The 14906-nt window shown below is 50.4% G+C and overlaps 3 protein-coding genes across 3 annotated transcripts, besides 32 other annotated features; 1 reads left to right on the top strand and 2 right to left on the bottom strand.

The window, feature by feature from the left end:
- Positions 1–2: 2 nt before the first annotated feature.
- ACLA_037890 (acid phosphatase DET1) lies at positions 3–1671 on the top strand (the record flags this gene model as incomplete). Its single annotated transcript, XM_001271004.1, has 2 exons — positions 3–17; positions 70–1671. 2 exons carry the CDS (start codon positions 3–5, stop codon positions 1669–1671), a joined length of 1617 nt encoding a protein of 538 aa, XP_001271005.1.
- Positions 1529–1553: a microsatellite.
- Positions 1550–1609: a microsatellite.
- A 1607-nt stretch (positions 1672–3278) lies between the features above and the next one.
- Positions 3279–3307: a microsatellite.
- Positions 3308–3368: 61 nt separating this feature from the next.
- Positions 3369–4790, bottom strand: ACLA_037880 (putative cyclin-like protein (Clg1); the record flags this gene model as incomplete). The annotated part of the gene is made up of 1 exon (XM_001271003.1): positions 3369–4790. One exon carries the CDS (start codon positions 4788–4790, stop codon positions 3369–3371), a length of 1422 nt encoding a protein of 473 aa, XP_001271004.1.
- An 825-nt stretch (positions 4791–5615) lies between these two features.
- Positions 5616–5686: a microsatellite.
- A 57-nt stretch (positions 5687–5743) lies between these two features.
- Positions 5744–5779: a microsatellite.
- Positions 5745–5777: a microsatellite.
- Positions 5746–5777: a microsatellite.
- Positions 5780–5889: 110 nt separating the features above from the next.
- Positions 5890–5919: a microsatellite.
- Positions 5920–5975: 56 nt separating this feature from the next.
- Positions 5976–6005: a microsatellite.
- A 40-nt stretch (positions 6006–6045) lies between these two features.
- Positions 6046–6090: a microsatellite.
- Positions 6091–7654: 1564 nt separating this feature from the next.
- Positions 7655–7680: a microsatellite.
- Positions 7681–8195: 515 nt separating this feature from the next.
- Positions 8196–8231: a microsatellite.
- Positions 8232–8350: 119 nt separating this feature from the next.
- Positions 8351–8387: a microsatellite.
- A 230-nt stretch (positions 8388–8617) lies between these two features.
- Positions 8618–8641: a microsatellite.
- Positions 8642–8892: 251 nt separating this feature from the next.
- Positions 8893–8926: a microsatellite.
- Positions 8927–8953: 27 nt separating this feature from the next.
- Positions 8954–8985: a microsatellite.
- Positions 8986–9464: 479 nt separating this feature from the next.
- Positions 9465–9486: a microsatellite.
- Positions 9487–9681: 195 nt separating this feature from the next.
- Positions 9682–9728: a microsatellite.
- Positions 9683–9728: a microsatellite.
- Positions 9729–9753: a microsatellite.
- Positions 9730–9753: a microsatellite.
- Positions 9754–9873: 120 nt separating this feature from the next.
- Positions 9874–9899: a microsatellite.
- Positions 9875–9899: a microsatellite.
- Positions 9900–9901: 2 nt separating this feature from the next.
- Positions 9902–9937: a microsatellite.
- Positions 9903–9937: a microsatellite.
- A 285-nt stretch (positions 9938–10222) lies between these two features.
- Positions 10223–10242: a microsatellite.
- Positions 10243–10517: 275 nt separating this feature from the next.
- Positions 10518–10560: a microsatellite.
- Positions 10519–10552: a microsatellite.
- Positions 10561–10833: 273 nt separating the features above from the next.
- Positions 10834–14361, bottom strand: ACLA_037870 (forkhead domain protein; the record flags this gene model as incomplete). The annotated part of the gene is made up of 1 exon (XM_001271002.1): positions 10834–14361. One exon carries the CDS (start codon positions 14359–14361, stop codon positions 10834–10836), a length of 3528 nt encoding a protein of 1175 aa, XP_001271003.1.
- Positions 11213–11277: a microsatellite.
- Positions 11214–11277: a microsatellite.
- Positions 14204–14235: a microsatellite.
- Positions 14205–14235: a microsatellite.
- Positions 14362–14906: the final 545 nt, after the last annotated feature.

Below are 14906 nucleotides of genomic sequence, written 5' to 3'. Positions count from 1 at the left end.
CTATGGGTAAACCCCGGGTGAGCACTTAGTTGTATACATAGCGAGACCGCTTTCTAACTTATCCTCCAGATGATCATATTGATCCGCCATGCGCAGTCGGAAGGAAACAAGAACCGCGAGATCCACCAAACCGTACCCGATCATCGAGTGAAGCTCACCCCCGAAGGACATCGACAGGCAAGAGAGGCAGGATGCAAGCTGCGCGGGCTTCTGCGGCCCGATGACACAATACATTTCTTCACTTCGCCATACCGCCGGACACGAGAGACAACAGAAGGGATCCTCGAATCGTTGACATCCGACATCCCATCTCCATCACCATTTCCAAGAAATACTATCAAGGTATATGAAGAACCTCGGCTGCGGGAGCAAGACTTTGGAAACTTCCAGCCATGCTCTGCAGAGATGGAGCGAATGTGGCTGGAGAGGGCGGACTATGGTCACTTCTTCTACCGGATACCGAACGGCGAGTCTGCCGCGGATGCGTACGACCGTGTCAGCGGCTTCAACGAATCACTCTGGCGTCTGTTCGGAGAGAAAGAATGTGCGAGTGTCTGCGTGCTTGTGACGCATGGACTCATGACACGGGTGTTTCTGATGAAGTGGTATCATTGGAGCGTTGAATACTTCGAAGATCTGCGCAACATCAACCACTGTGAGTTTGTGATCATGAAGCTCAATCCTGACAGCGGGAAATATGCGCTTCAGAACAAGCTACGTACATGGTCCGAGTTGAAGAAGGAGAATGAGCTCGAGAGGCAACGCGAGCGAGCCGCCAAAGGCCTCAACCCCGCAACTACGCACATCGCTAAATCAGTCAGTCGCACATGGGGCGGATGTCCCGACGGTTGTAACCACGGCCTCCATAGGAAGTTTTCGGAGCCCGGCCTAGAAGCCGTCGTTGCTGCCGAGCCACTCCTTGGAGATCGCCCCTCAAACCTCAGGCTCTCAGACATACGTACTGGGCCCTCGGACGAATCCGGGGTCTCCGCTGGGCAGCCCAGCATCGTCTCCACGCACTATGATCCTGGCACGACATCCGTCACAGAAACACCGGGTGGGTACCCCAGGCCAGCTGCTGCAAGCCCGAGCCCGAACCTGAACCCCGCACCCAGACGGCCCGACCTAGCCAAACTCCACCGTGACAGTGAGGACCACCTCCTGCACCCGCCGCGATCTAACTACGCCCTCTTCCACCTCAGCGGCCACGACGGCGGCGGTTCCATGAGCGGCGCGAACAGCATGGCGCCCTCGGAAGACGAGCGCGACTACCCAGGCTCCTATGGCGACCGACTTGATCAACACCGGCCAAAACCCTCTCAGGACTTCGCCCACGACGGCGATGACGAAGACAACGGCAAGCAGGCGCAGCGAACGAAACACACGCGCTTCCAGAAGCTCCCCAGCCGCGTGAACCGCAACGGCTCGAAAAAGGGCGCAACGTTCACCAGCGGGCCAGACAGAGCCGTAGCGGTCGCCTCGGCCTCCTTTGCACAGAACGAGGCACACACCTGTGCGTACGGTCATGAACACGAACACGAACACGAACACGACGGCGACAACGACGACGATGACGATGGCGATGACGACGAAGACGACGATGGCAACGGCCAAGCAGCGCTCGAGGCAGAACGCCAGCTCGACCAGAGCATCAGAGGAAGTGTCTATTGACGAATTTTAACAAAGCCTAACCATCGCCCTACCTCCATCTGTGGGAGCGCACATCTCCGTTCTCCTTCGAGTCTGTTTTACCCCATTCCGCCATTCTTACGATATGCGACGAGTCTTAGTAATGATTTGATACCTCGAAATACAAAGCATGCATTACATAATTTTCATAGTCTACTTCTTCTACTACTTCATCCCTTATAGAACAAAAAAGATATACTTCATCACGGCTCTCGAAATTCATAGATTTGAGGAGCATGGTATCTATGGACTAGTGATGTCACCGGGTACCAGACTTGTGTTTCTCGGAATAAAGTCAAAATGCTTGGACGGGGTAGGAGTAGAGTCTATATGGTTTTGAAGAGCAAGCAGTGGGATGTATACATCGTCATGGGGTAGATGTATCATGCGTGGACCTCGTGGACCGAGATATGGAGCTCTACGAGAGACACAGAGAAACAGATAGGAAAATGAGATATAGACAAAAAGGCAAAGAATGCTTTCTCACGCCTTGGAGAGAAGAAATGAATGTTGTCGTGCTTCTTTTCTTGCGCTTTCAAATTTGTTTGGTGACCTTTTGCTGCACAAAATAGTCTTAAAAAGTTGAGATCCATCTAAGTTACATCGAATCAGGGTAAATAGTGTCATCTGGAAGAGGGAAAGAACATGCAAGTTCGATCGCTGGAATGGAAAGAAATCAAAAAAAGGATCAGAAGAGAAATAATGGAAGGGGAGTATCACTTTTTCCAATGTCGGATCGACATTTTGAACATGAATATGTAAGACAATTGTCAGGTGAAATCAACACAAGTAGACGAGAAACATAGGGTCCTCCACCATGTTGCACCGACGGCTGCAGATGTTGCAAGACCGAGAGAGATCCCCGCCGTGTGATGAATGAGAAGCACAGAAATGAAATATGTTCCGCAACCGAAACAGACAGATGCATGAGTAAAATAGGAATGGAGATCGAACAGAGAATTGGGAAATATGAACGCCATGACACTCGAAATAACGAGTACAGCTGAGGTTAAAGAAAGCAATGTGCCAAGCCGAGGAAATCAAAGAAAGCGATCTATATGTGACAACCGCCAGGTGAGATGACCAATCCAAAAAACATGAAATGAAATCAAGAAGAAAAGATGATCAAAACTGGGACCATTAAAAAAATTGCAAGGACGAAAAAAAAAAAAAAAAAAAGATCATGATCGTCGTGACCTGTCTTACTCCAGGACCAGAGGGCGGCAGGAAAAATCCGTGGAGTAAATGTGCGACACGAAGAGCAATGACCCTCCATAAGCAATGAGATCGTATCAAAGCTGAGCTGAGACAAAGAGGCTATGCCATATCGCAAATGCATCGAGGAATTCCGGATCGTGGATGTAGATGTGGCAGAGCCGTTCCGATATCGCTGTTGGAAAGACTTTTTTTTGTTGCTTTTTCGCTTTTCCGACATTTGAAGAATTGACGGTGGATGAGCACAGGTACTTTTCGACATATGCAAACAAAAAAAAGGGACCGAAATCGAAGATGGAAAATAAAACACATGTCATCGCAAAGACAATACGGTATCATCAGAAGAATGAGAGAAGAGATAAATAGTCGAAAAAAGAGAGAAAGAGAGAGAGAGAGAGAAAGAAAAATCGTAGAGTCTATCGCATAGCATTTGAAAGCCGCGGATCGTCATTGAGGAGTTCGAACTAAGCGACCATGGCCTGCATTGGACCAAACGCATTCGCACACATGTAGTGCTCCACGTGCTTGGCACAGTACAAGCAGCCGCAAGTGGACCCATGGCCGGTCCACGCACTTTGTGCAAACGGCAACGCATAAGATGGCGTGTGGTGGTACGATGGAGGCTGTGATCGGGGTGCGGACTGAGGCATGTACTGCTGGGGTGGCGGAACCCACGTGCGTGTGTACGGCGGGGGAGGATTGGCATAGGCCCAAGATCCAACAGCGTAGTAGTCAGGGGTGGTCGGACCACTGTGGGGAGCAGATGGCGGCGAGTACTCCGACGCCGCAGGGTTGAGCCAGGAGTTCTCATAGTGGGAACTCCGCTGGTACTGCGGAGGAATCGGTCCCTCAGGGGACAGAAGTGGCTTCGACATTACATGTCCGCGAGAGACGTTGGTGTCAATGGGAGCGAGGCTGTGGCGAGTCTCCTGAGCCCGAGCGGTAGCCTTTGCACGCCAAGTCTCCCAGTGAGAAAGCCACGAGGAGAAACCGTCCTGCTTATCATGGATGCGCTCGTGGAGCTTCCATTCAAAGGCAAAGAGCCAATCGAGTTCCATCGTATTCAGCTCACCGACGGGGATGTTGCTGACTTCGGCCCACGATTTGTTCTGGAAGGTGTTGTCGTCCAAGAACTTACTTCCCAGGAGAAGGGCGACCGTCAGCATACGGTAGACTTGCCCGCTGCCGGAAGTGTACACCTTGGCGGACGACAGCATGCGCATTCTGCTGGCGAGGTAGTAGAGACCAAGCAGAATCGTGGAACTTGGGAGGCGGGTCGAAGAAAGGATCTGATAGACGTATTTCCGGAATTGGGGAGGGACCGATGTTCCTGGGTAGACGCTTCGCGCGAAGTCAATATCTGCTAGGTTGATCTTGGTGATGTACAAAGCATACATTCCCTGAGCCATCTCGGCCACAAAGTCGGACATCTGTTCCATCTCATAATCCAGGTGGGCGGCTACGCCTCCGGTGGCCTTTTCCTCTTTGCGCTGCTGTTGCTCTGGTTGCATCATGACATCTTGACGGCGGTATTGCGGGGGGATCGCACTCTCCATGGGAGGCAGCTGAAGGCCGGAGCGGATGGGAGGCAACACGTTCGCGGTAGGCAGGGGGCCGAACGACGGATTCAACGCAGGATGAGCGGCGGTCATATCTCTGCCATTGTGCATATGGTGAACGGGGAGATTCATCGGAGCGGGTTTCGAGTAGTGGGTGGACTGGGAGTACTGCTCGATGAATTCACAACCGTTCTGCGTATAGCGGGGAGGGAAGGCAGAGTTATTGACGAGATAATACGGCTGCTCGCTGTCCATCCTGCCGCCAGGCAGGACGTGAGGAGGGGTGGGAGGAAGGCCCTGAAGGGCAGGAGCGTAGAAGGACGGCATTGCAGATTTGAGAAGAAAGAGGGAAACCAGTTCAGGACGGGGAAGGCAGACGATCAAATGCTATATGCGAGACATCAATCAGTAAGGATACTCCAGCGATGGAGAAAACAGATCAGGGCAAAGGTTGCCAGAAAAGGAAAACAGGTTAATAGAAACCAGATAAGAGTACGAACCGTCTACACGTCCGCCAGGCCCTGATGCTGGGGAGAGCGTCGCCCAACGAGCCGCAGCTCTGTCTTTGCCGTATGGTGATTTTCTTTAGTTGAATGACATGGATGGGAGGAAATTCAACTTTTTGAGGTTGACGAAGAAAGAAGAAAAGAGCGAAAACAAGGAATCGCCGAGGGCGTGTTTTTGATGTTTGTGTTGTCGGGTCCTTTTTCACGCGGCGAAATTTGTGCGATTCTCCTGCGGTGGTATGTTTTGACGAGCTGATGTCCTTTACACGAGACGCTCAACAAGCACGTTCGGGAAGGATAGGGTTCACAGTTCAGAAGACGGTCACCAGCGATGGGAACGTGGTCCGAGGATTGTTGATGGTCGATGGGGGTAAAGAGTAAGGGAGAGGAGTTCGTGAAGTCAGGAGAGGCTGGGGAAGAAAAGACGATAGAGGAAATGGTAGGGGATCGGAAGAGAAAAAATTAATTTTTTTTTTCCCCTTTCCCTCACGTCAACGTCGAAAGGCCTCGGATCAAGAAGACAACGACACTTAGTGAAAAGCTCGTTGAGAAGGATTGGTAGGAGGAGAGGATGGATGAAGATGAGAGAGAATATTTCTAAAGGGACAAAAAAGAATCAGAAGGCGAGTGATGGAGAGGGTAAAGAGAGAGAAGAGGGAGACGGAGAGGAGGGAAGAGAAGAGGGAGGAGAGAGAGAAAAGGGAAGAGGAGGAGGAGCAGTACGGAGAGAATGATAATACGGAGTAATAATAATTATTATTATTGACGAAGCGGAAGAGAGGAGAGAGAAGAGAGAGAGAGAGAGAGAAGCAGTTAGACTAGTAGTAACTAAGGAAGCCAGAAGTATGGCTGGATGGATGGAGTTTAGCCCAGAAGGCGTTAACTACTTGGGTTTAGCAGAAGGTTGAGAACTTGGGACAGAGAGTGAGAGAGTGAGAGAGTAAGAGAGTACTAAGAGTTCCATATGGCAATTTGGCAATAATGGGGAATTTTCATTTTCATTACGATTATCATTATGATTATTATTATTATTATTCTCTTTTTTCTGATTGAATAATGGTCATAATTCATCATAAAATTATAAGGATAATGATAATAATAATGATAATAATAATAGTAATGGATTTGATTATTTAGAGGAGAATGGAACCTTGGATGATGATCGCTCTTGTTAAGTTCTGGTCTATTCTGTGTTCTGGGTTCATTTTGGATGTGGTAACTATGGGATTGGAGAGATGGAAACCTGTAAGATTGTCCAGTCAGGTACTCAGGTCAGCCTGTGATGAGGGAACACTGGGGCTAGAGTCAGACATTGGAAGTTGGGATTTGTCTAATCTAAGGTAGGTGTGACTCTGTGACCTGTGTAAGTATGTGTGTGTGAGTGAGACTGTGAGTGTGTAATATTACATACATACCCCATACATGTCCCCCTCCTAGGCTCCTGTAAGTACGACATGGAAGCAGGCTGTACGGAGGGGGGCTGTAGGCTGTAGCCCGTAGCCCGTACTGGTGGGAACTGGAAGGACCAAGTGTGTGGGCACTGGGCAGTGATTAACGGATAGTATCGGCCGGACAAGTCAGGAGAGAAGGGCAAAGATAAAAAAAAAAAAAAAAAATACAAAAATGGAAAAGATTAAAAATGAAAATTGAAAAAATAAAAATCATTGCATGCAGATTATTAATTGAATTTTTTTATGCTGTCTCCGACTCCAAAGTCCAAGGCTTCCAGTTCCAGCCCTTCACGCCCACCCAACCCAAATGAAAGGGTGTTATGGCGACTGGGAAGATGGGAAAAAGAGGAACTCCAATGCAGCCAGTGAGAAAAATCAGAGAATCAGAGAAAAATAAGGAAAGGGGCCAACAGGTCAACGACTCAGCATCATTCTTGCAGTGTGTCTCCTCCATACAATATCTAACCTACACTGTACTATTCTGTAGTCTAAGGTAGTTGACAGATCTTCGGACTACTCTGTAAAATACTAACTAGAATACTCACTCCTTAAACGAATCCTTTTAGAGTTTTTTCTTTCTTTCTTTTCGTCTCGATCATCTGCCAATGGACAGGCTACGGTGCAGACTGCAGACTGCAGTTACAGTATGTATCTCCTGATTTCGTCGCAGAGACCAAGGTATCTTAAAAGTACCGGGTCAGAACAAATGGGATGGGACATCAATGAATAGGAATAGAAATGGCAACTGTCTACGGAGTAATTAGTCAGGATTCATCTACCTCCGGGAGGATTTTGGCCTAGTATGTTTCTATCATCATATCATGCTATCTAAGTACTGTATGACCTCTTTAAACGTCCTGCATACTCCGTATTCCGTACTCTGTATGGGATAGGGCATCTTCAAGAAAAAGTAAGATTTCACGGTATTCCAGATAAATACTCCCGTAAATAAGACTGCAACAATGTGTCCCTGAAGTCTGATGATTTTTCATTATTGTCATTCTCCTAAGCATTCATTATTATTATCATTATCAAAGAGACTTGAAGGAAGTCTACTAGCGGCTTCGAAGCCTCGAACGGGGGACTCGGAGCCACCTGTATGGGGTCACACTGCTGCTAAATCCCATGGTGGTCCACCCCTAACCCCTTGACTTTTAGCGTGTTGAGTGAGTGCTACAGCATGCTGTAGCCTGTAGGTATGTAGTCATCTAGCAGTCCTTAGGTAGCTAGGTCCTAGCAAGTCTAGCAAGTCTAGCAAGTAACAACACCACTAAGAACTCGTCAACTACCGCCGCTGGAAGGTTTCGCCGGTTCTGGTTGATTTCCCTTTTCATGCTCGAAAGCGTGGTTCCCCAAGGAAAGACACAGTAACCTACTCCATACAGGCAGGAGGGGGGAAAAAAATTCTTCTCGACGAGTGACTTCTATATTTTAGATTTTTTTTTTTTTTTGAAGATCTTTTTTGGATAGTGATTGAGGCAGCAGCAGCACCCGTCATCTCATTGCAGGTACCCATGACCAGCGTCATCATTCCCCTTAACAACTCAGCTGGAGTGAATGACAGACAGACATTTGGCAGAAAAGAAAGGGAATGGAAGGCGGTGCTAAGTGCAACTCTCAACTTCAAGAGACAGCAGTGATGCAAAGGCGCTGTAACACACAGACCAGTTACGAGGAGGAGAATCCCGTACAAGCTGGCCACTGGTGACTGTAAAGTGTAAAAGTCACCAGTAGCGCATCGTCTATCTACTACGAGTCTACGGCAGTCGACAGATTAAAAAGAAGAAATAAAAATAAAAAAAAAATAAAAAAATAGGGAAAAAGTCTCGAACTCAAAACGCGAAAAGAAAAAATGGGGCAGCCCTCCAGAAGACAAAAAATAATGAGTTCAACTGGTCACTTAAATCAATCTGGCTGGGGACGTGCACCACCCAATGATCCAATGACCCAATGACCCAATGACCCAACGCCCTCTCCCCGTGCTAAAATAAAAAAAAAAACGTGTCTTAGTGGTACACCCAGTACATACCACATCCTAGAGGATCTAGACTGGTTTAGGAAGGGAGCTACTACGTACAGACGACTACAGAGATGATGGCGGTGACCAAATGCAAAATGGACGGTGGCAGGACTAGTTAGTTAACTGATGGCCCGAGTTCACCGGTGGCAAGAGATCAGATCAGCCTCAATGAATCACACCAGACCAGACCAGACCAGACCATGACATCGTTGCTGGTTGTTTGATCAGGCTGCAGAGTCTTCCCTTTTCGATGACATGACAGAGGTGGTTAACCTCCCAATGAATCCCATCCCATCTCCGTCATGTGCATCCAAACGCGTAGGAGACGACATTCCATCCGTTTCTCAGCCAACTACCGACTACTACTAGGTACTACAGTATGTATCCGTACTCCGTAATATTGTCTCTCTTGTCTACCTCTACTCCGTGGTTGGCACCTGTACTCAAATACTTGCAGTTGCAGTTGAGTTGCAGTTGCAGTCGCAGCAGCGATCCCTTGCGACATCACAGACATCACACTATCAACTATCAACTATCAACTATCAGCAGCAGCAGGCACCGACTCCAAGCATCTGCCGTCCCACCACGCCCAGTTCAGATAGACCCTTTCTTTCATCTGACTCATCCACCCGCCAATGCAGGATTATCTTTCAAATCAAATATTGGAGGTACGACCAAGTTGCATCGTGCATCAACACTGACTGTAATCTGGTTGAAACTGTAGGTATCCCCAGTCACCCCGTAGTTATCTCCTCTCCCCCCTGTTTGATGCCTATGACCCTGCCACCAGGCAGTGCTGGATCATCTGGTTGGATCGGGTGGATGGAGTCAGTCGTACAAATGCCTAGTAGTATTTATCATGAGGATATATGTTTCCTGGAGATGCAGGATGATGTCCTTCCTCCCAGAGGTAGGTAGATTAGTTGATTCCATTGTACTCCTCCTCCATCCTCCATCTTCGATCCTCTGTATGCGATAAAACGATATATATCTGATTCGACATCATCAACCTCAACCTCAACCTCATCACCATCACCATCACCATCCCTCTGTAAGGCACCCTCCACCTATCTACCCATACCATACACAAGCACAAGCACAAGCACAAACATAAGAGAGATATCTATCTATCCACAACAGTCGCTCAATAACCATTAATCCCATTCCACCACCAACGTAAACAAACCTCCCCAAAAGGAGGGGCATACAAATAATCCAATTCAATCCAGATTCCTGCCCAAATCCATCCATCCATCCATCCATCCATCCATCCATCCATCCATCCATCAAAAAAAAAAAAAAAAAAAAAAAAACCCCAAGAAACCCCCAGCGCCTAAGCGGCAAAGAACCTACCGACTCCTACGGAGGTTCGCTCGCTGCATGCATGGGCCATCCGATGTGGAAAAGTGGGAAAAATGGCTGAGTTGAGGGGCTCTTCTTCTTCTTCTTCTTCTTCTTCGTCTACTACTACTACTACTACTACTACTACTACTACTATGCGCCATGCACTATGCACTACGCTCCTGAAATAGTTCTTGTCGGGTTAATCATGCAGCGACCGGTGGGGGTTCTCCTTGATTCTCCTCTAGTCTTTTTTTTTTTTTTTTTTAACTGTATCTATCTATCTGCTATCTACATTACCGGTGTCGTTGTGAGTTGTTAACAGCAACCCCGCTATATATTATTAGGAAGAATCCGGAGCAAGAGAGTGGGGGAGGGGTTGCTTGGACTTGGGTAGATACTCTCTACTCTAGGTTCTATGGAGTACACCAGCCTCTGCAAAAAATAAAATAAAATAAAATTGATGATATGATATGCTGAATGTATTTGTTCAGATTCATCTATGTGCCTGCTCAATCAAACAAACGCCTAGCTTTTCCATGCCTGACCTGGGTCAATCAAATATAACCTGCACATGCTGCATGGCAGGTACCACCACCGTAGACAAGAAGAACCAACACAAAAAATAAATCTCGAGAGCATGGCGCTCATAACAGAGTGGATATCATCAGTTGAAGAAAGATTCTCAAATAATAAGAGAAAAGGAGGGGAAAAAAAAAACGAAGATATTGTAAAAAGAGAGAGAGAGAGAGAGAGAGAGAGAGAGAGAGAAGGAAAGAAACAAAAAGGCCAGGCCAATTGAGGGAGACGCCAGCGATCAACGACGCTGATGGCTGATGGCTCAAGTACTCCATACGCGAATAACCGAATATATGAGCAGATCTTTGTCACTCACGCGGATTCTTTTTCCTCAATCACAGACCGTCCAGCAACACCGTTCCGAGTACGAAGAGTTCCAAATGCTGTTTCCCAGGACAGTCATAAACATAAAAAGTCTCATTTCGTGAAATCGTGCAAATCAAGGCGGCAGTCGAAGTCAACCCGGCCAGCCTTTACTCCTCCCGCAAGCCTCCGATCAGCGTTCGGAGTGCGTCCAGAATGACCGCCTCGTCCTTGGGCTCTCCTCCAGGGAATGAGCTCTCCGTCGCATGGCCCAGAGCACGCGCTCGGGCGCTCTTGAGTACCTCCTTGATATGGTTCTTGTCTTCATAATCCTCCAGGAGAACGGCCTCGAAGTCGTCAATCGCCTTGCTCGCCCGCTCCTCAAACGACACCGACTCCGGATCGTTCATCGGCATGGGGCCATTGTTCATTGGCGCAACATTGTAGTGAGCCTGCTGTTGCTGCTGAGGATGCTGCAATGGAGGTCCCTGGTTTGGCGGAGGATACTGCTGTTGGTGTTGCGAGTTGACGGGAGGCGGGGGCGGCATGTGCTGCTGTTGCTGCGGCTGCTGCTGCTGCTGCTGCTGCTGTTGTTGCGGCTGTTGTTGCTGCTGTGGCTGTGCGGAAGGATTATGAGGAGGATATGGTGAGTGATGCTGCGGTTGCGAGTGCATCCCCGGCGGTTGCTGCGACTGCGGGAATTGAGCCAGGTGCGGTGCAGGGCTGGAAGCATAGGGAGAGGTATATGTAGAGGGTGTGTTCTGTGCAAAGGCGGGCGGAAGATTGTTCCGTAGCGGGCCGGGTATCGGAAAAGGAGAAGGCACAGGAGCCACGGACGAGGGAGGTTGTTGAGGAGGAAGAGGAGGATACGAATCTTGGTGACGAGGGGGAGGAGCAGCGGGAGTGACCGCAGTAGGAACAGGAGGCGGGGCGGGAGCGGCGTAAGAGTTCGAAGGCATGGTAGGAAATTGGAAATGCTGGTTGGCCATATTCGCGTGTCCATTCTGTGGGTTTGGATACGGCGAGTTTAACGGAGGCATATACTGCGGCGTCGTAGCAGGTATGGATGGGGGCTGCGATGGCGGCGGAGGCGACGGGCGTCTCTTCTTCTCCTTCTCAACGGAAGCGCCCGGCCGAAGTTGCCAGGACCATCCTTTGCCGTCTCGTTCGGCGTGCATGAAGAGATGGCTATTGCCATTGAGGTTGTGCCGTACACTGGACGTCCACCCTTCGGTTTCGCACTTGAAGCGGAAATAGGGATATTTCAACTTCAGGGCACGGTAGATTTGCTTCAGTGTCATGGGCGTGCCTGCTTCCGTGAGGGCGTCAAAGATCAGGACCGCATAATTGTATGGCGGCTTGGCCAGGTCCTCCGGTGTGTAGGCGGATTCGGGGGGATAGTTGGGCGAAGGCGAACGTGATGGCTTGCGTTTCTTGACCGGGGGCGCCTTGATGAATTCTTCCGGACGCTGCTCCATAGCGAAAGGTCCAGCCTCCGTCGACGGCAAAGGGAAATCCATGGGGGTCCCATCGGGCTTCTTCCGCTTGGTGTATTTGCGCTTTTCCGGCTTCGATCCAGGAGACTCGCTCTCGCCGACAGCGGTCGGCGTCGCGGCCATTGCACCCGGGACACCTGTGCTTATCGTCTTCCCGGCCTTGGGACGGCCGGGCGGCGGAGGAGTGATACCTCCGTTGGCCTCGCGCCGGGCAGCCAGTTTCTGTTCCCTTGCCAACTCTGCTCGTTCGCGCTTGGACATGATACCGTCCTTGGGAGGTCGGCCTGGGCCCCGACGGCGGGCAGGAGGCTGAGAGCCGTCCCCGGAGCCCTCTATCGATGGCACGGGTCGTGCAGAATCCGCTTCCTTGGTCTTCAGGATGATCTTGGTCGGCTTGACCCCATCCTTGTTATCAGCACCCTCACTGTCTCGCTTTTCGGAGTCCTCTACATCATCGGAGACCTTGACGGTTCCGTCCTCCTCGACCGAAGGCTCGTCGGCCCTTTCTGCCCCGGTTTCCCCAATTGGTACGTCGGGAAGCAGGAAGCGTATCCGTACTCCGCCGATCTGGAGATAATCCCCACTATGTAACGGTCGGACCTGGCCCGGCGATAACCAGTCAGCACCGATGAAGGCACCGTTCCTGCCCATCACTTCCATCTCAAAGAGATTCTTATCGAAATTGTAGGCAATCTTGACGTGCTTGCGTGAAATACCTCGATGTCCTGCGGCGCTACCGTCGACCGTGGCAGGAGGGTGGATAGGAATGGTCGGACAGGCATCGGGCGACGGTAGTAAGGCGAGGGCATCGACAGGCTTCGCGTCTCCGCCTGTCTCGTGTAACGATTGCATCGCAAGCGCATTGTAATCGGTTGTTGATTGAAGTTGAGCCGGCGTAGCGTGCAGCGGTGCGCCCTGTTCGGATGAGTGCGAGGATCTCCGGCTCAAACGCTTGGGCAGATGAGCCGGGATGTCAGGATCAAAGCCCATGATTCCACCCCGGTCGCTCACGACGCTGCCTATCATACCGCTGCCCTCATGTTTTACTCGCACCGGCGTGTGCGATGCGTTGCCACCGCTCGAACTTTTAGGTCGTGATGTCCTGATCGCTTGCCTGGCTTGAAACTCTCGCTGATGCGCCGCCCGTGCCGCCCGTACATCTCGACCAAGAATAAAGGAGTATGTGTTGCAGTAGAAATGTCCGTCGTCAAATTCCAACTTGGCGAATGCCTGGATTCGCGGCTCCGACCCGTCGATCGAGCCTGTTCCATCCTGCAGATGGCCGGCGGAATAGCCAAGGGCGGAGAGGTCGGCGGACTGCGATAGATACGTTGCGGTAAGCATCTCATTCTGTTGCAAAGCATCAAAGGGATTCTTTCCGTTGGTAGTGAGGTCGAAAGGCGTGAAAAGGTCGGGGTGGTCTAGGCCCGATTTGGAGAACATCAATGGATCCGTCAAGCCCTCTGCAGGATCTGGGGTCTTGATCACTACTGCATCGGCTGTATAATTTCCCCCCGAAGCCGAAACGGACAGGTCGACGGGCAGCTGATCGGATTTTTTCTCTTCTCGATGCTGCGAATCTGGAAGTTCGCTCGAGATGGGTGGTAATTCGTGGTCGGCGACCGGCTGTGTGAGCGCAGAAGTCTCCGCAGATTTGTCTATTGTCCCTTTTCCGGCTGTTTCTCGATCGGGATGGTCAATATGAGCATAATCGGTCGGGTTGGAAGTGTTATTCGTTGAGGATGCGTGTTCTGCAGATTGTGTTTCCAGGCCGGCGGATGTCGCAGAGGATTGGTTGCCGAGGAGTTGAGCCAGGAGGGCGCTGGCGGCGGACTGGCGGCGGAGATCGTTCTGATAATCCGGCTGGGAAACGGCGAAGTTGTTCCCTGCATCACTTGGCTCCGATTTGACGCCAATCATGCCGGAGAGGGAAGGTAAATCGTGGGTAGAACTGCTGGGACAGTCAAGAGTCGGTTCATGTAGGGCGCGAAGGGCGGAGTCGCTGCGCGGAGAGAAAGAATCGCTGTCTCGCTGGGTCGGTGGTTGTTGCTGTTGCTGTTGCTGTTGCTGCTGCTGGGGATGATCGGAGTCCTGCTGGTGGTGATGAGGGCGGCCATAGTCGTACAAAGCCGACATATCTGGAGCCGCATCAGGCGGTCGATGGCCCACCGCTGGCGCTGTCATGGTCTGCGACGACGACATGACAGGCTGCTGTGATACTGGGCGACTCGATGCTGTCTGGAAGAAGACGGACAGGCGTGGAGGAGAGAAGCTGGGCGGTGAGGAGAGGAAGCCATTCAGAACGAACGGGGGGCAGTTTTGGCTGGAAAGAATAATGACCTATGGTCGAAGTACGGATACTACCTAGAGTACTTTTAGCCTCTTAGGTAAGGTCAAGACAGAGACTAGGTAGACAATGGGAACGGCAGGACGAGAACAAGCCGCTGATTGGCCGGATCAGAAGTTTTCTTGCCTTTTTTTTTTCTGCCGCCAAACTGCACAGTTGGTTGCTGCGGTGCGCGGTAGCCGGGAACGTGCAGTCACCTGATGGGACAGTCCAGAGTCCCTCCCTCTCTCTCTGTAGCAACTAGCAACTATGCCCTTGGGATACAGACACAGGAAAGGATGAATCAAATCAGATAGCAGTCAATGATCTCTTCCTATGAGACTTTCCCATTGCTTCTCAATCAGCACCGATAGGCTGTCTGTCCTGGACTAATGATTATAAAATCTCTTCCTCCCAGGCC

Source organism: Aspergillus clavatus, genomic scaffold (assembly GCF_000002715.2).
Source record: "Aspergillus clavatus NRRL 1 1099423829802 genomic scaffold, whole genome shotgun sequence".
Taxonomy (NCBI): Eukaryota; Fungi; Ascomycota; class Eurotiomycetes; order Eurotiales; family Aspergillaceae; genus Aspergillus; species Aspergillus clavatus.
This window is presented reverse-complemented; position numbering and strand designations above follow the sequence as displayed.